Genomic DNA, 27,659 nt, shown 5'->3' with positions numbered 1-27,659 from the left:
GTGCTTTCAATTCATGTCTATCTTGTCTACTGTAATGCGTTCACTATGCTGTTCACATTAGCTTACATGCATTCCTACTTTCTTATTAATTATGAGACAAATTCTTGCATTACCCTTATTTTGTGTTGGTAAGCAAGCGAGACCCGACAAGAAGTCGGGTTCTTTATGCTACCACATTTCACCAACTCATACGTACCTCTAGCATATCAATTTCCTTTAATAAATCTTCTAACTTACACACCCAGTTCAAGTATCTAATATTCCATGCTCCAGCCGACAATATGTCAGTCCTGTTTCTCTTGACACCATGCTTCTGAGCAGTCCCTATATATCCAAAAGGTGAACTGTTTTACCTGTTGAGTATTTTAGCAAGGAGGATGCTATCATTAAGCTGTACAGTAGAACTGTATGAACTCAAGAAATATAAGATATAGTTTTTCCTTTATTTTCAGCCAGTTTCAGTTCTGACGTAGCAGGACTAATTTGTTTTAAGATCATATCCGTCGACCATCCAGGTTGATGTCCCTGCAATTACTGAAAACGCTGCTGCCCTGTTACCCACCTTGGTGTGGTTCATTGCACTCTAGTAGTAATGAACACACATTTTAAGGCCCTTCCTCCACTAAATGCTATAACACAGCACCACAGACAGAAATATTATTTTGAGCGAATATATCGAAAAGGACTTAAACTATTCGATTACATTCACTGGGGAAAAAGAATTGGCGAAACCATATACAACATTGGCAAAAATGTTAAGCAGGTAAGACAACCACTTAATTCTTAAAATGCGGAGTAACTTTCTCGTTAGTAATTCATAATTTGACAGAAAACAGTTTCAGCATTGGTGCTGTAATTCTTTTAGAAAATCACCATTTCAGAACTCATGTCAAATACAGGAAGATTTGGAAGCTGCCCTGTTCTTCCAAGCCCATCTCTCAAGGTAGAAAAGTTGACAATTATGTGTTGGATTTTCACCAGGCATGTTATGAACGTGTTTCCTAACTAACATCTTCCTTGCTTAACCTTCCATCTAGCACAATACTTTGCTATACTCCTTACTCATGTACTGCTTCATTTACCGCCATTGTGCTTACTCGCTGTTGCTTTCCAAATTAATTCTTATCTACATGTCGTAATCTTACAAGGCGTTACAAAAGTTCTTATTAAACAAGTATGTCCTACTGTACGGGTGGCGAATATTTCGGAAATTGTGTCGTGTACCTCAGCTTATAGTACATCTTTCCTTACATTGCTTTTTATGTCTCTGTATATTACCTGTGAATTGGTGTGTCCATGTTTTAATTCTCTCAAGCACCTTATACAAACCTGAAAAATGACAGTATCTAACATTTCACATCGTAATTATATGATGTTCTGAAATATAACGCAAAGATGCCAGATTTGAAGGATTCATTACCCTATTGTGGACAGGACATACAAAGACAAAATAAATAATTTTGAAACAATACTTACCTTGATATGAACATGGTCAAGTGTGTGTTAAATGATGCACCATGTTTATGCTGAATGTGTTATGTACGTTAACACCATTGTTTCTGGAGAATGCTTTAGTATCTGCTGCACTCAGTTCCAAATAATAACTACTTTGTTCCGTTGCATTGAATTTTCACTGTGCTCTTGTTGCATTAATGAGACCAATGCATAGAAACATTTAATACAGCAAAGCCAAAGTCATTGTGGCCCTGTGCTGTTTATTAGTGCAATATACTTCGTTAAAAATGTGTTACTGCTTCTACAATCTGCCTTCACTCATGTATTCATTAAAGTTATGTATGAAGCCACTTTCTCAGCTCATCAGATACCACTACAACAACAAAAAAAATTAGATGAGAGTAAGTGAATAGTTCTTTGATGTATTGTAATATGATTTGTAATCTTTCAAAATTTAGGCATTGTTCTCATTATAACCACTTTCCGATTTTTATGGATATTTAAGTCATAGCTTGCGCCTCCTTTCTCTTTCTACTACTACTACTACTACTACTTCTACTACTTCTACTACTTCTACTACTACTCCCCATTCCCCACACATACAAATTCATAAATTAATTTAGAATTCAAAACAACATTCACTATGCATTCAAAACAAGCCAAAATTACTGGAGTGTAGTTTAACTATATAAATATGTTTAAAACACTAAAGCTAAATTTTTTAATTAACTACAACATTTAACAACTGATATTTATTATGAGAGTTCTGGCACAACTACATTGGTCCAGTATGTACCTGTGGATAGTAAACATGGACTTCACGATCAACAATTCATGTGTGATTTAGTTAACAGAACCTGCTAAAAATTAAATTGCCATAGGAGCAGTATTTAATTTTACAAAATTACTATTTTCTTTTTTTGAATGATTTGGGTTGTACTACTTTGCATAAAATCAAGAACTATGTACAATACTTGTGCTATTAACAAATATTCATTTAAGACAAATCAGGCTTTGTACTTTTAGAATAATAAAGTACATTATCTTAACTTCAGTTATTTCTGCGTATGAAAGATTATCACAGTTCATTCATAAGAAATACTTTGTTATAAAACTACCCATGAATAATAATGTTTAACACATACTACTGAGAATCTTCAGTCACAATGAGAGCAGGCACAAATGTAAAGAACAGTTTCAAACTTTTGTGTATTCCCAGTGAACATCTAACAGTGTTGTGCAGAGTATGCATAGCATACTTTTTACAAAGGGATTGTCACTGCTTTCAGAAAGTGACATAACATACATAAAAAGTCAAATCATTCTGCATGAGAGAGGACAGCACCATAATCCATTTTCATTTTGATTCTATACATATTTATATATATTTGTAAATATTTCCATAATCATTCTGAACAATATTAACTATTCTCATATTATAATGAGAATGTGTAAGGTAGTCCTTTTCTGGCACACACACATTTCTCCTATATTACTTAACATCTTTAACTTAATTATCTTAAGTCTAGTTAAGACAGTTTCAACTGGAGATAATAGGTACCTAATGACCTGAAGGGATTCTTTAGATAGGTTTGATTTTGCTACATTGAGAAGTGATAGCTTTTTTATTCTAGTAGATCATAGGAACACCACACAGAATGTATTAACTTTCATCCATTAGATGGAAAGAAATGGATTTATAAACTTTGATATGAAATTGTCATAATTAAACTCAAAGATTCAAATTAGTTGAAAAGATAATTTTTTGTAAACTAATGAATTGCACTGCTTTTATAAAAGATAGAAAAATAATCATCTTGCTCTCTGAATTAATGGTGCTTGTATAATTAGTATTTTGCATCTGGCTGCATAAAATACAGGTTTTTTTACCTTTATAAGTTTGAATGGCTCAGCACAGCTTAATACTTAAGGGAGAGAGAGAGAGAGAGAGAGAGAGAGAGAGAGAGAGAGAGAGAGAGAGAGAGAGGAAGAAGAGGAGGAGGAGGAGGAGGAGGAGAAGAAGAAGAAGTAGAAGTTTCAACATACAATGTCATAATTATATCAGACTCTAGAGGAAAGTGGAAGAAGAGGGAAAGAAAGACAGAAAGAAAGAAAGAAAGAAAGAAAGAACTGATAAGATTTATTTTTTACTTAGAATAGAAGGAAACAATATGATTTAGAAGCCAGTAATGAAAATTTCTGTTTGACTGCAGCAGTCTTCATCCTTTCGTGTTGATATGACTACTTTTTGTGTGTGCCTAAGGCAGAAGATGGGCACATGACATATGCATTGAAGTAGTAGGGATGTATATAAGTGTACAAAAAGTTAAAGAAAAAGACAGTAGACTTAACTGAGGAACGTTATGCACTTACAAAGTCGTTGATAAAATAAGCAGCAGTTTTAGTTTTAATATTACTTGCATTTGTCCAGTTGACAGCTCATATTTCATGTGCTTTGGTTTCCTGAATTCTCAATGTAATAGGTCACAGTGCATGAGATACTCATTGTTAACTCACACTTTATGTAGTATTCCAACAGCAATATACTTTTCATGCTACAGCAGTTCACATAAGAACTTTGTCATTTGCTAAAATTATCAGACCTGATCGGAGATCATCCTCAAATGGTTGAAATTGCTGGTGAACATAGTGGTTTAGTATACTATCCAGTATTTTTTGACATGAAATGTGTGGAGTTAATTTTTAAATCGATATTTTAGACTGACTTCCAGATTTTTAAAATATTATGCATAGGTAGGACAGATCACTAGTGAAAGAGACAAATACAGATAAATCTGAATATTTTTTGAGGGTAGCCTCATCCCAATGTTTAGGGGGTGCAACCAGTTACATAGAAGCGTACTGCACTGTTCCACATCTTACATTTAACTTAGGAAACAACTTACTTCCTCTTGACTTAGATAAGAACGTACAGCTGTTGTCAGCGACGAATAAATATATTGTCCGTAGCAGGGAGGCTACAGAAGAGTGATTCCTCGACTAGTTACAGGTCTCGAGATAGAAACCGGAGTTTCGTTTCTCTTTCGTATTACTGATTGTCACAAATGGGGAGATACGCACTGCTGTCAGTCTTTTTCACTCGCCAGCCGACCCGTGGGCACTGCCGGAGGAATAAATAATGCCAGAGGGGCCACGTCTAGTTGACAGGGTCAGCCTCCGGAACAGGGACGCCGTTGGGGGCGGGAGGGCACTCGGGGGCGGGGACGGGGGGACGCTCTGGCTCGGGGGCGGCGACGCCGTTGGGGGCAGGAGAGGCCCCCGCGGGCCGGGGTCAGCAGCCGTTGCGCAAGTTGGCGCTCGAGATCTCGTTGCTCTCGATCCATTTGGCCACCTCGAGGGGCAGCGGCGGCTTGCGGCTGCCCACCTCCTCGTCCTTGGCGCCCAGCAGCTCGCTGATGATATCCTCCGCGTTGCAGTTGATGACCCGCTGCTGGCAGATCACGATGGCGCGCACGAAGTCGTCCTTGGGCGTGATGAACCGGTGCTCCATGAACACCGACTTGGTGTCCCAGTAGATCACCTGTACATGCAACGTCTCATTAAGTAATCTGCATAAAGTTTGAACATAAAGTATTAGTATAATTTGAAATTATCTTTGAGGGTGAAAAATTTCATTTGACTGTGTCAACTATGATGAATAATTCAGAAAAGGTCAGAAAGCTAGAAAATTTTAGTGATTGGAAGGGGAAGGAAAAGGACACAAAGGGAGTCCCACAGGGTTCAATTTTCGGTCCACTTCTATTCCTCATATGTGAATGAGCTTCCACTTAACATTCAACAAGCAAAATTGGTATTTTCTGCAGACGATATTAGTCCTATAATAATAATCATGTTTGGTTTGTGGGGCGCTCAACTGCACGGTAATCAGCGCCCATAAAATATACCAATTTTTACACAGTCCAATTTTTACACAATCAAGTCTATCCACTGTCACGAGTGATGATGATTATGATGAAATGATGAGGACAACACACCGAGTCCCTGGGCAGAGAAAACCCCCAACCCGGCTGGGAATCGAACCAGGGACCTCGTGATCCAGAGGCAGCAGCACTAGCCACTAGACCACGAGCTGCGGACTAGTGCTATAATGATTTCCATTAGAGAAAGCAACAGAAGAGTTGGTAAACGAAAATTTCCCAAGAATTGTTAAGTGATTTTGTGAAAACGGACCTTCACTAAATATTAAAAAAAAACACTACATTCTGTTTGTACTACAAACAGTTATACTAACAACTGATGTAGCATATGAGCACGAGTCAGTAAATAGTATAGAATCCTCCAAACTTTAACTGGTAGACGTATATTACTGAGCTTGTCAAACAAGTGTAGCCTGATCAAAATTACTTGACAGTTTACGTCTGTCACTTGCTGCTTTAGTGTTGCCACATCGGCTGCCGGCTATGTCTCGGTTATAGGCGACACAGAAACACGGCGGATCACTTCAAAAGTGCTTCACATTTGCAACACAGAGCAATTTTGGATGCGGCCGCCGCGAGAGATGAGGGAAAATGAGCGTATGGCGTCAGTGGCTGGGAGTTCCCAGGCGGGATGTTCGGCCGCCAAGTGCAAGTCTTATTGAGTGTGACGCCACATTGGGCGACTTGCGCGTCGACAATGGGAATGAAATTATTAGGACGGCACAGCACCCAGTTTCTGAGGGGTGAAAATCTCCCTCCCCAGTCGGGAATCGAACCCGGGTCCCCGTCCGTGGCATTCCGACGCGCTGAACGTTCCGCTTTTTGTCATCAGTCTACTGACTGGTTGGATGCAGCCCGCCAGGAATTCCTTTCCTGTGCTAACCTCTTCATCTCAGAGTAGCACTTGCAACCTATGTCCTCAATTATTTGCTTGACGTATTCCAATCTCTGTCTTCCTCTTCAGTTTTTGCCCTCTACAGCTCCCTCTAGCACCATGGAAATCATTCCCTCATGTATTAGCAGATGTCCTATCATCCTGTCCCTTCTCCTTATCAGCGTTTTCCACATATTCCTTTCCTCTCCGATTCTGAGTAGAACCTCCTCATTCCTTACCTTATCAGTCCACCTAATTTTCAACATTAGTCTATAGCACCACATCTCAAATGCTTCGATTCTCTTCTGTTCCGGTTTTCCCACAGTCCATGTTTCACTACCATACAATGCTGTGCTCCAGACGTACATCCTCAGAAATTTCTTCCTCAAATTAAGGCTGGTATTTGATATTAGTAGATTTCTCTTGGCCAGAAATGCCTTTTTTGCCATAGCGAGTCTGCTTTTGATGTCCTCCATGCTCCGTCCGTCATTGGTTATTTTACTGCCTAGGTAGCAGAATTCCTTAACTTCATTGACTTCGTGACCATCAATCCTGATGTTAAGTTTCTCGCTGTTCTCATTTCTACTACTTCTCATTACCTTCGTCTTTCTCCGATTTACTCTCAGACCATACTGTGTACTCATTAGACTGTTAATTCCGTTCAGCAGATCATTTACTTCTTCTTCACTTTCACTCAGGATAGCAATGTCATCAGCGAATCGTATCATTGATATCCTTTCACCTTGCATTTCAATTCCACTCCTGAACCTTTCCTTCATTTCCATGATTGCTTCCTCGATGTACAGATTGAAGAGTAGGGGCGAAAGGCTACAGCCTTGTCTTACACCCTTCTTAATACGAGCACTTCGTTCTTGATCGTCCACTCTTATTATTCCCTCTTGGTTGTTGTACATATTGTATATGACCCGTCTCTCCCTATAGCTTACCCCTACTTTTTTCAGAGTCTCGAACAGCTTGCACCATTTTATATTGTCGAACGCTTTTTCCAGGTCGACAAATCCTATGAAAGTGTCTTGATTTTTCTTTAGCCTTGCTTCCATTATTAGCCGTAACGTCAGAATTGCCTCTCTCGTCCCTTTACTTTTCCTAAAGCCAAACTGATCGTCACCTAGCGCATTCTCAATTTTCTTTTCCATTCTTCTGTATATTATTCTTGTAAGCAGCTTCGAGGCATGAGCTGTTAAGCTGATTGTGCGATAATTCTCGCACTTGTCAGCTCTTACCGTCTTCGGAATTGTGTGGATGATGCTTTTTCGAAAGTCAGATGGTATATCGCCAGACTCATATTCTACACACCAATGTGAATAGTCATTTTGTTGCCAATTCCCCCAATGATTTTAGAAATTCTGATGGAATGTTATCTATCCCTTCTGCCTTATTTGACCGTAAGTCCTCCAAAGCTCTTTTAAATTCCGATTCTAATACTGGGTCCCCTTTATCTTCTAAATCGATTCCCGTTTCTTCTTCTATCACATCAGACAAATTGTCACCCTCATAGAGGCTTTCAATGTATTCTTTCAACCTATCTGCTCTCTCCTCTGCATTTAACAGTGGAATTCCCGTTGCACTCTTCATGTTACCACCGTTGCTTTTAATGTCACCAAAGGTTGTTTTGACTTTCCTGTATGCTGAGTCTGTCCTTCCGACAATCGTATCTTTTCCGATGTCTTCACATTTTTCCTGCAGCCATTTCGTCTTAGCTTCCCTGCACTTCGTATTTATTTCATTCCTCAGTGACTTTTATTTCTGTATTCCTGATTTTCCTGGAACATGTTTGTACTTCCTCCTTTCATCAATCAACTGAAGTATTTCTTCTGTTACCCATGGTTTCTTCGCAGCTACCTTCTTTGTACCTATGTTTTCCTTCCCAACTTCTGTCATGGCCCTTTTTAGAGATGTCCATTCCTCTTCAACTGTACTGCCTACTGCGCTATTCCTTATTGCTGTATCTATAGCATTAGAGAACTTCAAACGTATCTCGTCATTCCTTAGTACTTCCATACCCACTTCTTTGCGCATTGATTCTTCCTGACTAATGTCTTGAACTTCAGCCTACTCTTCATCACTACTATATTGTGATCTCAGTCTATATCTGTTCCTGGGTACGCCTTTCAATCCAGTATCTGATTTCGGAATCTCTGTCTGACCATGATGTAATCTAATTGAAATCTTCCCGTATCTCCCGGCCTTTTCCAAGTATACCTTCTCCTCTTGTGATTCTTGAACAGGGTATTCGCTATTACTAGCTGAAACTTGTTACAGGACTCAATTAGTCTTTCTCCTCTTTCATTCCTCGTCCCAAGCCCATATTCTCCTATAACCTTTTCTTCTACTCCTTCACCTGCAACTGCATTCCAGTCGCCCATGACTATTAGATTTTCGTCCCCCTTTACATACTGCATTACCCTTTCAATATCCTTATACACTTTCTCTATCTGTTCATCTTCCGCTTGCGACGTCGGCATGTATACCTGAACTATCGTTGTCTGTGTTAGTCTGCTGTCGATTCTGATTAGAACAATCCGGTCACTGAACTGTTCACAGTAACACATCCTCTGCCCTACCTTCCTATTCATAACTAATCCTACACCTGTTCTACCATTTTCTGCTGCTGTTGATATTACCCGATACTCATCTGACCAGAAATCCTTGTCTTCCTTCCACTTCACTTCACTTCACTTCACTTCACTTCACTGACCCCTACGAGACTGACTTTGCTATAAAACTAACCACGCAAACGTGACACAGTAGATGTGCGAGTTCTAACTGTAGCCAATTTTGCACACTGTCAACATGACCCGAAAATCAGTGAAACTTCGCAACCCCTTACAAACTGAAAAGCATTGTGGTAACTTGATCTAGCTGCGGATGCATTCTTTGCCTGTTTCTACTGAAAATAAAAAAGTATGTATATTTTCATAGTGAAAATACTGGGAAAATTGAGACTTATTTCTCTGCTTCCATATGAAGAAAACTTTCTTCAGTCATATCGCTTAAAAGCTTTTTTTTGGTTGCGTTTAAAGTTTTGAAGCACATTAGTACATAGATCATCAAGCGTATCAGGACACCATTGCACACAGTAAACATGTAGACTAATCATCCTACCCTCATCAGTTGATGATATGTCTCACCACTTTGAAGTTCCTAATCCCAACCATCTTTTCTCCGAACTTGGCATAAACCGGGCAAAGCAAATTGCAAGCTCTCCAGGTACACTTAAGCGCAACTGTTGGCAGCTAGTCATTGGAAATCAATTACTTTGCCTGTTGACTTTGTAAATACAAATTTAGGGAAAACACTGAAATCATGTTCAGTACAAAAAACAAGCTCCAAGGAAATGGGCGTTGATTTACAATCAGATATCCCTTCCACTGCACCTTCTGAAGAAGACGCAGAGCTCTCATTCAGAAAATTCAAGGAAAAGGCTACCGTGATCATGAAATTACGAGAAGCAGCCTCATACAGGCAGGAAGAGCGAACGTTACGCTGCCGGTGAATTTTAATGGGTATGCGTCTTTTAGAAATATTCATCTTTTGATAAAATGTGAAATCTATCTTACCCCAAGTTTGATTTTCTAAGCTCAGTGTCAACTTTGTCATCAATGTTAACCGATCTAAATTAAATTTTTTCAGGAAGCAGTCTACGATTTCTATGGATTAATATTATCGAAAATATGTTCATTTTATCATCACAATTATGTACAGATAGTTAAAGAAACTTTAAGGTTGAAATTTTAACTAAACACTGATGAATTGTTAATATTTCTCGTAAAATGAATGCACAGAACCGTTTAACTATGTCTTTTGGCTGTATCTACAAAATCTGGCATGGGAAAATTATGGAGTAAGTACCGAAAGTTTGTTTTCAAGAATACTATTAAAATCATGTTAAAATTTTAAACTCTGAAACTAATGAAGTTACGGACTTGAAAACTTTACTAGAAACGATTTTAAAACATCACTATATATCGGCGAAGTAGAAAAAATTAAATTTGTGGGTGGAGTATTCCCTTAAGCAATGCGTCGTATCTAAGGCTACGACGACCCTAATTTATGGTCATTCATCTGAGGGCAGTACGTTGTTTGCCCTTCTGCTGCGCTACCACTTGACCGAGGCGCGCTACGTAACGACGGCGCCTTATTCCATTTTACCGCGACGGCGTGAGCGCTGTAGCTCCCCTAGCCGTATGAACAGGCCTGCTGTAGTCCACGACATGTGTTACTAGAAATTAGTTTTAAAATATACTGAAAGGTTGCAAAACTGCGTCCAGTCATTTTCTATGATAGTTTGCCTTTACTAGTTTCATGCTGGGAGAAAGTGTGGATTTAATCGCATGTCATCTGCCTACTTTCCCGCTACAAATATTTTGCAAAAAGGGCTCTGGGCACTATGGGACTTAACATCTGAGGACATCAGTCCCCTAGAAATTAGAACTACTTAAACATAACTAACCTAAGGACATCACACACATCCACGCCCGAGGCAGGATTCGAACCTGCGACCGTAGTAGTCGCGCGGTTCCGGACTGAGCGCCTAGAACCGCTAGACCACCGCGGCCGGCCCCGAGGCAGGATTAGATCCTGCGACTGTAGCGGTCGCGCGGTTCCAGACTGTAGCGCCTAGAACCGCTTGGCCACTCCGGCCGGCAAATATTTTGCATTCGGTGTCTGTTCATACAGATTTTGTTTCTAAGAACCTCCCTAGAAAAGGCCTGGTCTTTGAGATAGCGTCTTCAGTCTTCATTAGGGAATGTTTTACAAATTTCAAGTAACATTTAGCCGACTTCGCGTCGTTTCCAGAGAACAGCACGACGAGGTAGTCTCGTTCTGTCACCCATAAAATGTATTTACAGTACTTACGAGACTGACAATGAATAATGTAACCAACTTTTCAGTAGTTACAAATTTTTCAACGATATGACGTTTTCTTCGAAATTTTAACTTCTGTGCATAGGCCACACTAGCCAGAAACGATTTTAAGTTACCTTTGGTTTAGAGTTTCTTTAAAGCCTTTTGAATCGTATTGTCAGTCTCCCCTGCTGACCTGTTTTCTTCTTTTCCCAGCAAAGTTTAAAATTAGTCGGTCAAACTGGTGGCTGTGGTACTCTGCATCTTCCCAGAGATTCTTCACTAAGGATAAACATTCTGATGAACTTTTGATAATGTACTTATTCTTCGGTTCTATCGTGAGACTTTATTAGTGTGATGGCGTCTTTCATCGCACGTGCACATCTCTGTATATTCGTTATTGAGTCATTGGCCCACAAAACAGTCGCAAAAGTCCTGAAGCTTTTGGTTTTCAGGCATGCTTTCTTGAATACACAGCCAATCATCACCCAGCATTTCCATCGAAGTTGTGCCATAGCGGAACACATTCGTATGTGACAGCGTATTTCCTAGTTTTCCTTGTAGGCTGGAACGAGACACCAGGAAACAAATGGCTCTGAGGACTATGGGACTTAACTTCTGAGGTCATCAGTCCCCTAGAACTTAGAACTATTTAAACCTAACTGACCTAAGGACATCACACACATCCATGCCCGAGGCAGGATTCGAACCTGCGACCGTAGTGGTCGCATGGTTCCAGACTGAAGCGCCTAGAACCGCTCAGCCACCGCGGCCGGCCAGTAAAAAAACAGTTAGCTGCTTGGACGATGGCATTTTCGAACCACGTCATCGGAGATGCAGGGTTCCATTCGGGCACGTTAGTTTTAACAGCGTAAAAATTTCATATTTTTCTCGTTTTTTATTTGGCAGCAAAGCGTCAACAACTGGAATGGTGTTTTGTTTCCTCCCAAGAGCTATTAAGGTCGGCGTGGGATACAAACAAGTGACCAAACTGTTTGCTCGAACTCTTATCGTGATAAGCGGAAATTCCGGGTTCGAGTCCCTGTCCGACACAAATTTTCATGCTCAATCCATTACACAACTGATGATAGAACATATTCGCAACTGCGAATACATTTCACGTAGTCTCTGAATTGTTTGCACGGACTGTGTAATCACTTTCATTTAGCGCAAGACTTCATTCTTCTCACCCACTTAGCGACTGCTGCTATGTCAACAGCAAGTAGTGTCTCTGATTTCCTGTCTGGGGCAGTGAACTGCCTCTTATCACCGCCACTTATCACCGCCACTTATTTTCTGCACAGCCAGCATGCATGTTTGAAGCTGTTCATGTAAATACAGCTATTGGCTCCTACTAAATGTAGGTCTTTTCGAACACACTTTACGTTTACAGAAGCATTGGGACTTTTTACTGATCTAGTGTTCATTATTTAAGGAGCTATTGTTCCACTTTATTTACAAATTGGTGCCGTTATCTCCTGAATCATATCACATTACTTCGTGAAACTGGTACCGGCTGACGTAACTGCTCCGTCGTTGAATGAAATTCGTAGTATTTTCATAAGGAACAACCTGCTAAACATGCACACTTGGCGGTTATTTGAATACTCGGGAAAGGCGCGTCAGGTTTCTACAACCTTTGCATAACGGTCCATTCGGCACTTCCACTGGGCTGTCTTCGACCTGTATACTGTATGTTTGTCAAACAAGCGTGCACAGCTTATGAAATACGCGAGCGTGCTCCGCTGACGTGTCAGCCTGTGTACCAGAAAAACTGCTGACTCCTTGTTCCGCTTTGCGGCGGCAGCTGACACGAGGAAACTGCGTATTTTACTCAGGGTAATGCACGAGGCACGTCTTTGACTTCTACTCGAGTTCTTACTTGCCGAAAGAGCACACAAATGCATTCCTCCCATGAGACTAAGGGGGGTAGGACGTCAAACGGGCCGTCTTCGAGAAGGAGAGGCACCACAGGACATTTTAATTTGTACTGTCTATACTTTTACAAATAAATTCATAAAACTTGGCCAGCATGACCAGGAAGGATTCAGGATTCACACTCATAGCAGTGGAAGTTCAAAAACACGAAAAAATAATATTTTTTAAATGTGAAATTTCATGATTTTTTCACTTACTGTTGGATGCATTTGCTGCCATAGGTACACTTTTCTTCATAAGTAAGAGATTCTTCGATGAATTTTGCACAGTTTACAAACCATACTTACAGATGTATGAAACTCTAGAATTTATTTAATCTATAGAAAAATGAATGGGCTGTTACGTTTTAAACTTCGTGTTTAGAGAAAACTCAAATTTCATAGTTAATTATCTCAATTTTTACCACAGTTTTTAACAGATTTGGGAAATTCTAGAGTTTCATACACTTGTGAGTATGGTTTGTATGCTGTGCAAAATTAATGGAAGAATCTCTTACTTATGAAGAAAAGTACGTACAGCAACAAATGCAGCCAATACCAAGTGAAAAAAAAAAATGATGAAATTTCACATGTAAAAAAAAAATTGTTTTGTTATGTTTTTGAACTTCCTCTGCTATGAGTGTGAATCCTGAATCCTTCCTGGTCATGCTAACGAAGTCTTATGAATTTATTTGTAAAAGTATAGACAGTGGCAATTAAAATGTCCTGTGGTGCCTCTCCTGCTCCAAGTCGGCCCGTTTCACGTCCTACCCCCCTTAATCAAACTGTGTGTGTGTAGGAAGTGTCGCATCAGTTGTGCGACTGGATTCGTCATTTCCTGTCAGAAATGTCACAGTACACAGTATTGGACGGAAATCGAGTAAAAGAATGATATCCAGCGTTCCCCAAGGAAGTATTACTGGTCCTCTGCTGTTCCTAATCTGTATAAACTATTTAGGAGACAATCTAAGCAGTCTATTAAAGTCTAGTGAAGTCATCAGAAGATCAAAAACACTTGCAAGATGACTAACACGATATCGTAATTGCGTCTCAGTAAGTAAAAAGTGTCCGCAGCTCGTGGTCGTGCGGTAGCGTTCTCGCTTACCACGCCCGGGTTCCCGGGTTGGATTCCCGGCGGGGTCAGGGATTTTCTCTGCCTCGTGATGACTGGGTGTTGTGTGCTATCCTTAGGTTAGTTAGGTTCAAGTAGTTCTAAGTTCTAGGGGACTGATGACCATAGATGTTAAGTCCCATAGTGCTCAGAGCCAAGTAAAAAGTGTGGGGTCATCCTTATGAGTACGAAACGAAATCCGTTAAATTTAGGTTACACGATAAACCACAAATTTAATGGCTGTCAACTAAATGCCTAGGAATTACAATTACGAAAAACTTAAATTGAAAGGATCACGTAGATAATGTTGGGGGAAGGCAAACCGATGACTGCGTTTTGGTTCAAATGGCTCTGAGCACTATGCGACGTAACTTCTGAGGTCATCAGTCGCCTAGAACTTAGAACTAATTAAACCTAACTAACCTAAGCACATCACACACATCCATGCCCGAGGCAGGATTCGAACCTGCGACCATAGCGGTCACGCCTAGAACCGCTCGGCCACAGCGGCCGGCTGAACAAGTCAGTAATGCGTTAGTCCACCTCTGGCTCTTATGCAAGAAGTTAGCCGCCTAATCATTGATTCACAGAGGAGTAGTAGTAGTAGTAGTAGTAGTAGTAGTAGTAGTAGTAGTATGTTCTCATGAGGTATATCATGCCAAATTCTGTCTATCGCGTTAGATCGTGAAAATTCCGGACTTGGAGGGCCTATTAACTTTCTTGACTGAAGAGAGATACAGCGACCCTGTTGGCCAAGGTAGAATTTAGCAAGCACAAATACTAGCAGCTATGTGCGGGAGGGCATTATCTTCTTGTTAAGCCGAGGATTGCTTGCCGTGAAGGGCAACAAAACGAGGTGTAGAATATCATCGAAGTACAGCTGGGTTATGTTGGTGCCGCAGATGACAACCAACGGGATCCTGCGTCTGTCACTGAAGAATGAGATTCCAGGCCGAAGACCATGTCTGGAGACGCCCTGGACAGCGATGGTATACCAACATGACTGTCGCTCACCATAAGACCTGACAACCAGGAGTGATGGTCTAGGCTGCCATTTATTTTCATAGCAGGACCCTTAGGTTGCCATTCGCGGCACCCTTACAGTACAGCAGTACGTCGACGATATTCTACTCCTCGTTTTGTTGCCCTTCATGGCAAGCTATCCTAGGCTTACATTTCAGCAAGATAATGCTCTTCTCCGTGCTTGCCAAACCCTACTTTGGCCAGCAAGGTCGCTGGATATCTCCCCATTCCAGAACGTTTGGAGCACTATGGGCAAAGCTCTCCAACCAGCTCGAAATTCTGCAGGTCTGTCGGGCCAATTTGACAGAATTTGGCACGATATCCCTCAAGAGGACACCCAACAACTGTCAGTGCCAAGCCTAATATCTGCTTGCGTTAGGCCAGGAGGTGAACCAACGTGTTATTGACTTGCTCGATTTGTCAAGCTCTCTCTCTTTAATAAATCATTCAATTTTTACGAAATTGCAACCTTTTGTTTCTGTGTACATTTATATCGTTATTTACTGATTCCCGCCCCTTCGGTTAATTCCTTCGTGGTGCATCTTTTTTGTCTATAGAGCGTAATCATTTGTGTCATTGATTGCGGTCAGGGAATCGTCGAAATTGCTAGGACAGGTCCTCTTGGGATATTCTGTAACAATTTGACTAACGGTTTGTCTGGCTGCTCCACAATCTCATTTTGGAGATGGAGCCTTACCCCATTTATGAAGAGTGTCTGTGCTGCTACCATGACTGGGGCGTAGCTGTTAAATTATTGTTTATATTCTGCGCGACAAGTCAAAGGCGTAAGGGGGGGAGGGAGGGTTCCTTCTTATGCAGGAAGTTCTATCAATGTGCAGGGCACTCGTTCCCATGAGTTAAGTTGAACTGAGACGTTTGCAGTTGCATGGCTGTTTTCATGGATAGTTTTCTTGATCGAAACCGGTTTCTTTCTAGGATAACCGCGTCTTGATGGATAGGGAGTTGCGGTTAGGAGCATCATATTCCGCACTAGAGGAAAACAGTTCAAGTGCCGAAGTACGCAGGGTTCCAGCAGCGGAGTCCCAAGTTGTTCCGCACAGCTGATGGAAGATGATTTTCCTAGTTGGTATCTTTGCAGCGATGTTTTCCAGATGCCTCTCGAAGGACTTTGTCGGGTCCAATGTAACCCCTAGATATTCTGAATGCTGATTGTAGTGAAGTAGTCTCACCAAAATACATCTGGAAGTTAATTTTAATAATGAATAACCTCAGTTGCACCGTGTACCTAGAAATTTACCTAGGTTTCAGCCGGGATAACCCAACCTTCTTCAGAATAACAGCATCTATCGTCTGTCCATAGTGGACCTCGTCAAGCTAAAACTACAGATCCATAAATTATCGTCAGAATGTAAAACTTATCTGGCACTGTCTCGGCTCCACCTCGCGACCGCGATGCGGCAACCACGAGCCCTGTGCTGGAACTGACCGAAGACCGCTTAGGCGGACACAATACCTTGCGTCTGCGCATAAACTGTATGATAGTTACTTGTTGGGACAAGACGTGAACTTAACTCCTGATCTTGAATTTACTAGTGAAGTGAAATAAAAGGTGTAGCTGAGGAAAAGGGCATATATGTTAACCTGTACAGAACGTACTTAGATCGACTGTCTTAACATTTATGTTCATTGGTCATGATATGAGGACATCATGTGCTTACAAGGTATGGCCTATCTAGGAAAATTTTTTGTGCATAAGCATGAAGTTTAATCACCTAAAAAGGACTTGGGAGGGGGAAGATTAATATAAAGCCAGCATAGTCATTATTACGACTAGGTCTAGAATTTTTTAGGACGCAATTGTTAAACACTTGCTTAGCTATGGTTACAACGCATAAACATCTCAGTGACTTAGCACACAAATGGTCATGATTGAACTTATGAACAAGTTTATATCTAATCTGTAACATCCGGAAATATGTGCCGTATAAATTAGATGGTCATTATTCAAGAATAGTATATCTGACCTGAAATGGTCTAGAATCAAGTCAAAAACTAATGCACGTTCCTGATTGAGCTTCTTGGTGAAGTTATGGTCATGAGTTGCAGAAAACACTATAGTAGGGGATAATGTGGCGGCAATGAGGTACTCAATTTGCCTTCATGGAGGTGATCCACACACGTACTGTAAAAACTGTGTGGACCACTGCCATCATAATTCGGGCCTGGAGACCACTGCCATTGAACTTAGGGAATGACAGCGGAACTATGCTTAAAGCTGAAGTGTGACTTGGCGATTTACACTACCTCGAAGAAAAGAGAAAGGTAGCTGTCTACATAAGATTTCGTAATCTGACTTTATACATACATGTACGTAATAGACTGGGTGCATCAAAAAGAATAATCAGATTTTAAAAAAATAATAACTATTATGTTACTTGAGATATGTGAGTGAACAACGTACTATTGAGCAAACTCTATAGTGTTTTACACGGTTCCCGCTAGGTAGCAACAGTGTGCGCCCAATTCAGTTCTAGTAAAAATGGTGTCGGGACAACAGAAAGTTTTGTATTCTACGTTTTGCGCAGTGCGGGTCTGCAATAACTAATAACTGTTCAGCGTGACCTTCGTACTATGTATGGTGTGGATCCTCCTGCAGCACTGAGCATTAGACAATGGCTTGCACAATTCCGAGAAACTGTTTGTGTGAAGGCAAATCGCCGGATCGTCCCAGAGTATTTGACACAGAAGTCTAACACATCCACCATAATTTCACAAGTAGTCCGCAGAAATCCGTTCGCCGTGCAGCTCGACAGCTCAACATGCCCCCGATGTCCGTCTGGCGTGTGTTGCGTCGACGTTTACACGTGAAACAATACAAAATTCAGCGAGTGCAAGCTCGTCGTGAAGGTGTCAAACAACGTGTGTTCTGTAATTTCTATCTTGGCAAGATGGAAGGTGACAGTTTTCTTCCACGCTCAGTGTTGAGCGACGAGGCAACATTCCAGTTAAATGGAGATGTGAATTGCCATAATGCGAGAATATGGGGTAAGGAACAACTACAAGAAGTTGTTCAACGTGAGAGGGACTCTCCAAAATTTGATGTGTTTTGTGCAGTTTCACGGTAAAAGGTGTATGGTCCATTTTTAATTGCCGAGAATACTGTTACAGGAAGCACATATCTCGATATGCTTGAGAACTTTCTTTTTCCACAGTTCTAGACTGATTCGAACGACTTCATTTACTAGTAGGATGGGGCACCGCCACACTGGCATCAGGAAGTACGGGAAATTATAAATCAAAGGATTACTGAACGACGGATCTGTCATACTGGACAAAACGATTCAGCCTTTCATTACTGACCTTCGAGATCGCCGGACCTGACTGTATGTCATTATTTCCAGTGGCGAACTCAAGACAAGCTCGCTGTAGTGTGGGAAGAATTTCTATACCGCATTGACATATGTCGTGCATTTCAAGGGGGTATATTTAACGCCTATGAATAGGTGTGGAAAGAACTGAGTTTCCTGTTCATCAAAAAGAAAAAAAAAATCATTGAATATGTTTGTTTTAGAAATATTGGCGTGCCAAATCGGGTGATTCTTTTTGATACATCCTCAACTGTAGTAATTTGAATTTACTGTTCGAGGAGAGTTAAAGGAATAACGACAAAATAAGAGTTTATAACGGGGAAAGATTGTTACCAAAAATCTCGAGAAGTACTTGACCGATTTACTTTAAAGTTACTAACCCCACCGCCAAATCAGTGTTCTGCAAATTACAAAGATTCAGACATGAGCAACGAACTGCAACAGTAATAAGACTTGCACCACCGATTACTAAAAGTATCTCCACAGGTATTGGTTTCTGGACATACAGTTTTGACCAATAGTACGTCCTGCAGTAATCTGTGATACTGTAAGCACCCTGTATAGAAACGTACGTTGTGATTTTTTTACTTCAGTTTTGCCTACGAGAAGAGGGGGTTCGTGCAGGTTACGGTGGCCGATGTACAATGTCCAATTTTCGTCCAAAGCGCTAAACGAGTTCGTTCATTTGTTCGGAAGGGGAGGCCTATTGTTTGCCCCCTTTCGTCTGGTCAGCGAAGCGCTGTGATGACAGAATCGAGGGGCACGCCCTGCAGTCTTTGTCAAACGATTTTACAAAAACTATTTGCTAAAAAATAGTTTTTGCGTTTCTTATAGCTTTGTATGTCAGCTTCATCATGACGTACCCATCATTTCGTTAATGGTCATAGTTATTGTGATATTTGCGTTTAATTAAGACACTGCGTGAAACTAGAAAAAGTTTGCAATGAAAAATAAGGGTCTCTATGATTTAGCGTTTGGTGCGTATTACATAATATGTTGCTGCATATGAAATTTAGCTAACATACTGAATTTTTCTTTAGATTTAGGTGGAGATATGTGTCTGCAATCTCGAGGAAATTGTTGTCGTAGCACACAAATTTGTGATAAATCCAGAATGAAATATTGACAACAATCTTCTGTCCTATAAACGGTATGAGAGATCGAAACGAGATTTTGGCAAACGATAGCACGCAAGGAGACGAGTATTTTGCCATATGGTTATTAAGTAGAATTTCATTATCTATCGTGTCATTCCACTAACTGCAGACTTTTCCGATGAAAGAATAATTTTTAAGGCACATCGATAACTGGTGCAATGAGAAATGCTGTAGGTTTTTGGAACAATATAAGAGACATTTACGAGGCGTGTTTTTCAAGTAAGGTCCGTTTTGTTGTAGACACTAGTAGTTCGCGAGCATACCACAAGGAGGGCGTGCGTCGTGTACCGGCTTGCCTCGGTATCAACTGTACTCAGTTTCAGCTCTGTAGCTAACCTGTACGGTTCTGTTGTGTGTTTTCAAAATGTTTAAGACTATAAACTCGGCCGCCGCGTGTGAGGTTTGCTCAGTGATACGGTTTTTGTCAGCAAGGAACCTGTCTGCTGCAGAAATTCATCGGCAGATTTGCGAAGTGTGCGGTGATACTGTTATGAGTGAAAGAAAAATGCGTAAGTGAGAGTGAGAATTCAAAGGTGGCCATGACAACGTCCATGATTAGGACCGCTCCGGTCGCCCTTCTTTGATTACAGACGATTTGGTGGCTTCAGTTGAAGCGAGGATTTGTGAGAACAGGCGCTTCACAATAACAGTCTCACTAACGGATTTCCTGACGTGTCGAAATCAGTGCTTTACAACATTGTTCCTGAACACCCAAAGTTTAGGAAACTGCTCCCGTTGGGTCCCGAAACTCCTAACAGAGGACCACAAAAACCAAAAATTTGAGTGTGCGATGAAGTTCTTGCAATCACGAAGAAGGTGATGGTTTTTTGAGTGGGATCGTAACTGGAGACTAAACATGGGTTTCGCATATCACGCTCGAATCGAAGCAACAGAGCATGGAATGGAGACACACAGTCGCCTGTAAAGGTGAAGGCCAAACAGACTCTGTCCCAGCTCAAAATCATGGCGTCGGTGTTTTGGGATAGGCATGGTGTTTCGTTGGTCGACTTCATGCAACGAGGAAACATTATGAATGTAGAAGCATACTGTCAAACCCTGAGAAAGTTACACAGAGCTATTCAAAACAAAAGACGCAGCAAGCTGACAAAGGGAATTGTCCTTCTCCATGACAATGCAAGACCTCGCACTGCAGGTCAGACCCGCAATTTATTGGACAGTTTTGGCTGGGAAGTTTTAGACCACCCACCCTAAAGTCCTGACCTTGCGCCGAGCAGTTAACATCTATTCCTCCACCTCAAACAACACCTCAGTGGCAACCGTTACAATGATGACGACGACGACGACGACGACGACGACGACGACGACGTCGTGAAAACAGCAGTGAACTCTTTGTTATCGGAGTAGGCGACAAGTTTTTATGAAGAGGGTATTTTAAAATTGGTTGAGTGGTATGATACGTGTTTGAACAAACTTGGCAACTATGTCGAAACTAAAGTGAAGTATGTACTGTTCGAAAATAAATTTACTATTTTGAAAAAACCTTTCGTTGTGTACTTATGTTCAAATGGACCTTACTTAAAAAACACGCCTCGTATTTTTGTACATGGGATGCGCTTATTCACATTCCTTGGCCTCAGATCCTCACGTGATAAACCAAGCAAACCATTGAGTCAATTTTCTCGTAGGTTCGTCTGCACAATTTGTTAGTGAGGAGACGTTGCATGAACTCTGCTGTCTTTTAGCAAAAGAGCTAATTTTAACATAGCAAGAAGAGAAATGTAGGTTTTATTCAAAATTCGCCACTCATGACCCTTCTCTCAAAGTTAAAAACGATGAATAATGTAACACCTCGGTTCGGTTTACAGTGATAAAAACTATAGAAAGAATAATTTAAAATTAAGAATAGAATTTTTAGAGGGGAAAGTAGTGTAGAATCACAGTTCGGTAATTGCAGATCAAAATTATAGTGTATCAGCAAGTAGTTTAACGTCTAAGTACAGCAAAGCCACGGAAGCTCCGTCATGGGGAAGGCAGTGACGTTAAACTCTTGTGATGAAAAACCTATGAAAAGGTCTGATCGTCTTTATTGCCGCCTTCTTTCCTTGATTGTTTCGTTAAAGGGCGGGGAACCCGTGCCAGTCAGCGAGACAATTAGATTGGACTTTATCGTGTTAAGATTCACGATAAACTGTTGGAATATTACGGAGATTAAAAGTGATGTAGTGTACGATCTCTGACTGTTGTAGCAACGGGGTGTTAAGGGGATTTTAGGACTTTAGTGCTAGATTGGAACTTTACGGTCATATAGACGAGAGAAACTCAAATTATCTGCTGATACGAGTGAATTCAGAGGTATCGGTATTCAGATATTAATGTGTGGACTTTTGAAAGTGTCGTGTACCGTTAGTTGCGAATCTGGACGTAGAGCGCGTGCATATCGGCATTTGCGGACTATTTAGATTCCTCCAGGCTAGGAACCTTTTAAATAGACCATCATCCATCACCATCTTAATCCTTGAATATAGAGTGAAAGTGAAATACAAGAGTGTTGTGCTTATTTCATTTACCTAGTACTAATCAGTGAAGGTTTTAGGAACCAAAGCTATTCAGCAGTAAGTCAGCACCATCTAGCGGAAAGCTTAGGCATTAACTAATACGCTAACGGTTACGTGTTTAACGGACTGCTTAATATGAACTTTTGTGACTCCTTGACGTCCCCACTCCCTCCGAAAGGTGGCGCAGGCTGTCTTAATCATAAAAGGAGAGAGTCTTAGCCGGGAAAATTACTAAATAAAAGCGATATTTTCAAGACACGCAGTAATAGCAAAACACAAGGCCTGCACCTCATCGGAGAGTCGTCGCTGTCACGTCGAGAAGTAAAGCCGGAAAACCAACCGACGGTGCGTATGTACGAGCAGACGTCGACGTGGAGTACCTAAAAAGGGAACCACAAGAGAGTTGGGGATGCTTCAACACGTAGGGCGAAAAGAAATCGCTGCTTTTGTTGCATTTTCATAGGAATTATTTTTGGATACTTGCCAAAGCAGAGGTGGCAGATCTTTTTTCATGGTCACCATGCAAGTGTGGGTGTGGAGATCCTTTACTTATTTACCGAAATTATGAGCGTGGGCTGCAGTTTGGATCGCAGTGCTCCTCTAGCGCTTAGCATTTCCCCTACAGTGCATTGACGAACTCCCACCAGCCACCTACCCACTACCGCCCTCGCCACGCTTGCCCTGCCCACTGCGCATCTAGTGGCCCCGTTATTTTGCACGCACTATAGTAGTAGTAGTAGTAGTAGTAGTAAGTGTGAGCGAGTGTGTTTTTACCTTGGAGGTGATCTTGAACCTGGAGAAGGGCCGCACGAAGCGGCGGTAGCGGATGGTGCAGGCGCCCTGGACAACGGCGCCTCCCTTCTGTCGGATCTTGCGGTACAGCCCGGTGCGCTCGTAGAAGTCGACGCGGGCGAAGTCCAGCTCGCGCAGGTAGCGCGCGTTGTTCATATGGAATAGCAGCGTGTCCACGTCCGTCGTGAGGCACACACCTGCCGCAAGAAGTACACTGCTTACCACCGTGTCCACCGACACACGACACAGATTAAGTTATACCAGGTCATATACTAAAACCGCATTTTTCGTTACGTTTGCCACAGAGATTATATAAAACAATCTCTCTCTCTCTCTCTCACACACACACACACACACACACACACACACACACACACACACATTAGGGATGGGAAAACCTGATCGGTTGATACCGATAGCGATATTTCAGTTCTAAATAACCGTTATTTTTCCGTATTTATATGGTCTCAGTTATAACGGGCATTTTTTGTTTTCATTAACAACCAGATAAAAACGGACATATGGATTAGCCATAGCAGCGGAGCTAAATTTTTTCATTATTAAAAGTATTTATAAAAAGCATTTTTTTTGTAAAATTTGCATTGCTTTGACATATTTCGGAAAAGCCATCAATGCTGTTTTAAAACTAATGCCGACAGAAATGAGCAACGAACATATGGCATAAGAGCTATTACAGCACTGCTGGGACAAGGTACCTGTCACCAGGAGGATTTGCGATTTCCTGTCGGAGGGGTCACAGTTCGTTGTAATTGACGGAAAGTCATCGAGTAAAACAGAAGTGATTTCTGGCGTTCCCCAAGGTAGTGTTATAGGCCCTTTGCTGTTCCTTATCTGTATAAACGATTTGGGAGATAATCAGAGCAGCCCTCTTCGGTTGTTTGCAGATGACGCTGTCGTTTATCGACTAATAAAGTCCTCAGAAGATCAAAAACTGCGAAACGATTTAGAAAAAATATCTGAATGGTGCGAAAAGTGGCAGTTGACCCTAAATAACGAAAAGTGGGAGGTCATTCACATGAGTACTAAAAGAAACTCAAATTTCGGTTACACGATAAATCAGTCTAATCTAAAAGGCCTAAATTCAACTAAATACCTAGTCCTTACAATTACGAACAACTTAAATTGGAAAGAACACATAGAAAATATTGTGGGGAAGGCTAACCAAAGACTGCGTTTTATTGGCAGGACACTTAGAAAATGAAACAGACATACTAAGGAGAGTGCCTACACTACGCTTGTCCGTCCTCTTTTAGAATACTGCTGCGCGGTGTGGGATCCTTACCTGATAGGACCGATGGAGTACATCGAAAAAGTTCAAAAAAAAGGCAGCACGTTTTATATTATCGCTAAATATGGGAGAGAGTGTCACAGAAATGATACAGGATTTGGGATGGAAATCGTTAAAAGAAAGGTGTTTTTCGTTGCGACGGAATATTCTCACGAAATTGCAATCACCAACCTTCTCCTCCGAATGCGAAAATTTTTTGTTGACATCCACCTACATAGGGAGGAACGATCACCAAGATAAAATAAGGAAAATCAGAGCTCGTACGGAAAGATACAGGTATTCATTCTTGCCGCGTGCTATACGAGATTGGAATAATATAGAATTGTGAAGGTAGTTCGATGAACCCTCTGCCAGGCACTTAAATGTGATTTGCAGAGCATCCATGAAGATGTAGATGAGGCGTGGCCTGTTGGGTGGTATGCGTGTACGTGCACTGTCCAAGACTTGCCACTTCTTGTCTATTTGGTAAGGCCTCAATGTCGCCGTTGGACATTCTTTGTATATCAGAATGGCATCAATTCCAGTCCGGAAATATTTTACGAAGTGACGTAGCAATGAAATACAATGCTTCATTTACAGCAAAAATAGAAAGTAGCTGATGCGCCGCATGTGCCTACATAGTACGCCGTTATCTGCTTGAAAATGAGCAAATTAACATGAAAAATTCTCCAACCACAATTTTCATCCTTTAGCACTGAATATTCGTAATGCGCAAATAGTCGTATGATCCTCGATTACAACATGATTTTTGAGCAAAGATTCAATAAATGAGAATCAGTAGGGGACGGCTTTTTGTAGTATTCAACTGCTTACTACGTTTCGCGAAAAGCAGCTGACGGTGAACGGATTAAGTTTTCCGTTATTTGCTTATTTGATTTCAAATGGCTCTGAGCACTATGGGACTTAACTTCTGAGGTCATCAGTCCCCTAGAACTTAGAACTACTTAAACCTGGCTAACCTAAGGACATCACACACATCCATGCCCGAGGCAGGATTCGAACCTCCGACCGCAGTGGTCGCGCGGTTCCAGACTGTAGCGCCGAGAACCGCTCGGCCACCCCAGCCGGCCTTATTTGATTTAATGTTTTGATTGTATATACACTCCTGGAAATGGAAAAAAGAACACATTGACACCGGTGTGTCAGACCCACCATACTTGCTCCGGACACTGCGAGAGGGCTGTACAAGCAATGATCACACGCACGGCACAGCGGACACACCAGGAACCGCGGTGTTGGCCGTCGAATGGCGCTAGCTGCGCAGCATTTGTGCACCGCCGCCGTCAGTGTCAGCCAGTTTGCCGTGGCATACGGAGCTCCATCGCAGTCTTTAACACTGGTAGCATGCCGCGACAGCGTGGACGTGAACCGTATGTGCAGTTGACGGACTTTGAGCGAGGGCGTATAGTGGGCATGCGGGAGGCCGGGTGGACGTACCGCCGAATTGCTCAACACGTGGGGCGTGAGGTCTCCACAGTACATCGATGTTGTCGCCAGTGGTCGGCGGAAGGTGCACGTGCCCGTCGACCTGGGACCGGACCGCAGCGACGCACGGATGCACGCCAAGACCGTAGGATCCTACGTAGTGCCTTAGGGGACCGCACCGCCACTTCCCAGCAAATTAGGGACACAGTTGCTCCTGGGATATCGGCGAGGACCATTCGCAACCGTCTCCATGAAGCTGGGCTACGGTCCCGCACACCGTTAGGCCGTCTTCCGCTCACGCCCCAACATCGTGCAGCCCGCCTCCAGTGGTGTCGCGACAGGCGTGAATGGAGGGACGAATGGAGACGTGTCGTCTTCAGCGATGAGAGTCGCTTCTGCCTTGGTGCCAATGATGGTCGTATGCGTGTTTGGCGCCGTGCAGGTGAGCGCCACAATCAGGACTGCATACGACCGAGGCACACAGGGCCAACACCCGGCATCATGGTGTGGGGAGCGATCTCCTACACTGGCCGTACACCACTGGTGATCGTCGAGGGGACACTGAATAGTGCACGGTACATCCAAACCGTCATCGAACCCATCGTTCTACCATTCCTAGACCGGCAAGGGAACTTGCTGTTCCAACAGGACAATGCACGTCCGCATGTATCCCGTGCCACCCAACGTGCTCTAGAAGGTGTAAGTCAACTACCCTGGACAGCAAGATCTCCGGATCTGTCCCCCATTGAGCATGTTTGGGACTGGATGAAGCGTCGTCTCACGCGGTCTGCACGTCCAGCACGAACGCTGGTCCAACTGAGGCGCCAGGTGGAAATGGCACGGCAAGCCGTTCCACAGGACTACATCCAGAATCTCTACGATCGTCTCCATGGGAGAATAGCAGCCTGCATTGCTGCGAAAGGTGGATATACACTGTACTAGTGCCGACATTGTGCATGCTCTGTTGCCTGTGTCTATGTGCCTGTGGTTCTGTCAGTGTGATCATGTGATGTATCTGACCCCAGGAATGTGTCAAAGTTTCCCCCTCCTGGGACAATGAATTCACGGTGTTCTTATTTCAATTTCCAGGAGTGTATCTTAAAACTGAGGGAGCGACGTTTTCTCGATCTTTGATTTCTACATTTATTATGCGAAATAATAGGAATAAAAAATTTTTAAATCTGTTATTTCATAAACCGGTTATTTTGACGATTTTTACAGACGGGCTAAAGTGGTATAGCCGAAAATCGGTTTCTTCGAAATAACTGCCGTCGTCACACACACACACACACACACACACACACACACACTAAAGGTGATATAATAAAATGATGAAATCCAACAACAATGTAGTCGGTTCTGCTACACAGCCGGCATTGACAATCAAGACAATACGTGCAGCACACAGAAGAACTGTCTTCGCTGAACACGCTTTCAGTAACGAGAAACTGCTTCTGACAAGCAAGCACGTAAGTATTCAAGCTAGCAAAGAATGCATCAAAACAACTGTCTTTAGTTTATTGTTATACGGCTCTGAAACATCGGTGTTAATGAAACAGGCCATGTAGCTCCCGGAAACAATGGAAATTATGTGTGGAAGGATACTAAAAATAAGCTGGACAGAGTGCAATGAGAGGATACTCAGGGAAGACGATGAAATGGGGGAAAAAGAAAAAAAATCGTAGACCACACGTTACGTTACAACGAATTGTTGGCCACCCTATCCGAAGGACAGGTTTTAGAAGAAAGGGAGACGAGACCGCGGACGAATCGTCTTGAAACTATGATGGAATTAAATTGAAACCACACACTAACCAGAAACTTGTGCTGCGAACATGACTACCTTGCTCATCAGGTGCTCAAGTGACTATACAGATTAGACTGGCGTTTAATCTGTCATCCCAGATCATAAAAACTGATAGCCTATTAGCTTCGTGGGGGCAAT

The 27,659-nt window shown here is 42.1% G+C and overlaps 1 protein-coding gene across 1 annotated transcript in view; it reads right to left on the bottom strand.

The window, feature by feature from the left end:
* Positions 1 to 4,667: 4,667 nt before the first annotated feature.
* Positions 4,668 to 27,659, bottom strand: part of LOC124789495 (protein THEM6-like) — a 206,225-nt gene continuing 183,233 nt past the window's right edge. The window contains exons 3-4 of the mRNA XM_047256876.1: positions 22,963 to 23,177; positions 4,668 to 4,996 (exon numbers count right to left, since the gene is read on the bottom strand). Coding sequence (XP_047112832.1) covers positions 4,748 to 4,996; positions 22,963 to 23,177 — 464 coding nt within the window. The 3' untranslated portion in view covers positions 4,668 to 4,747. The remainder of the gene's footprint in view (positions 4,997 to 22,962; positions 23,178 to 27,659) is intronic.

This window comes from Schistocerca piceifrons, chromosome 3, assembly GCF_021461385.2.
Source record: "Schistocerca piceifrons isolate TAMUIC-IGC-003096 chromosome 3, iqSchPice1.1, whole genome shotgun sequence".
Taxonomy (NCBI): Eukaryota; Metazoa; Arthropoda; class Insecta; order Orthoptera; family Acrididae; genus Schistocerca; species Schistocerca piceifrons.
The sequence above is the reverse complement of the archived record's forward strand: the minus strand, read 5'-3'. Positions and strand labels throughout refer to the sequence as shown.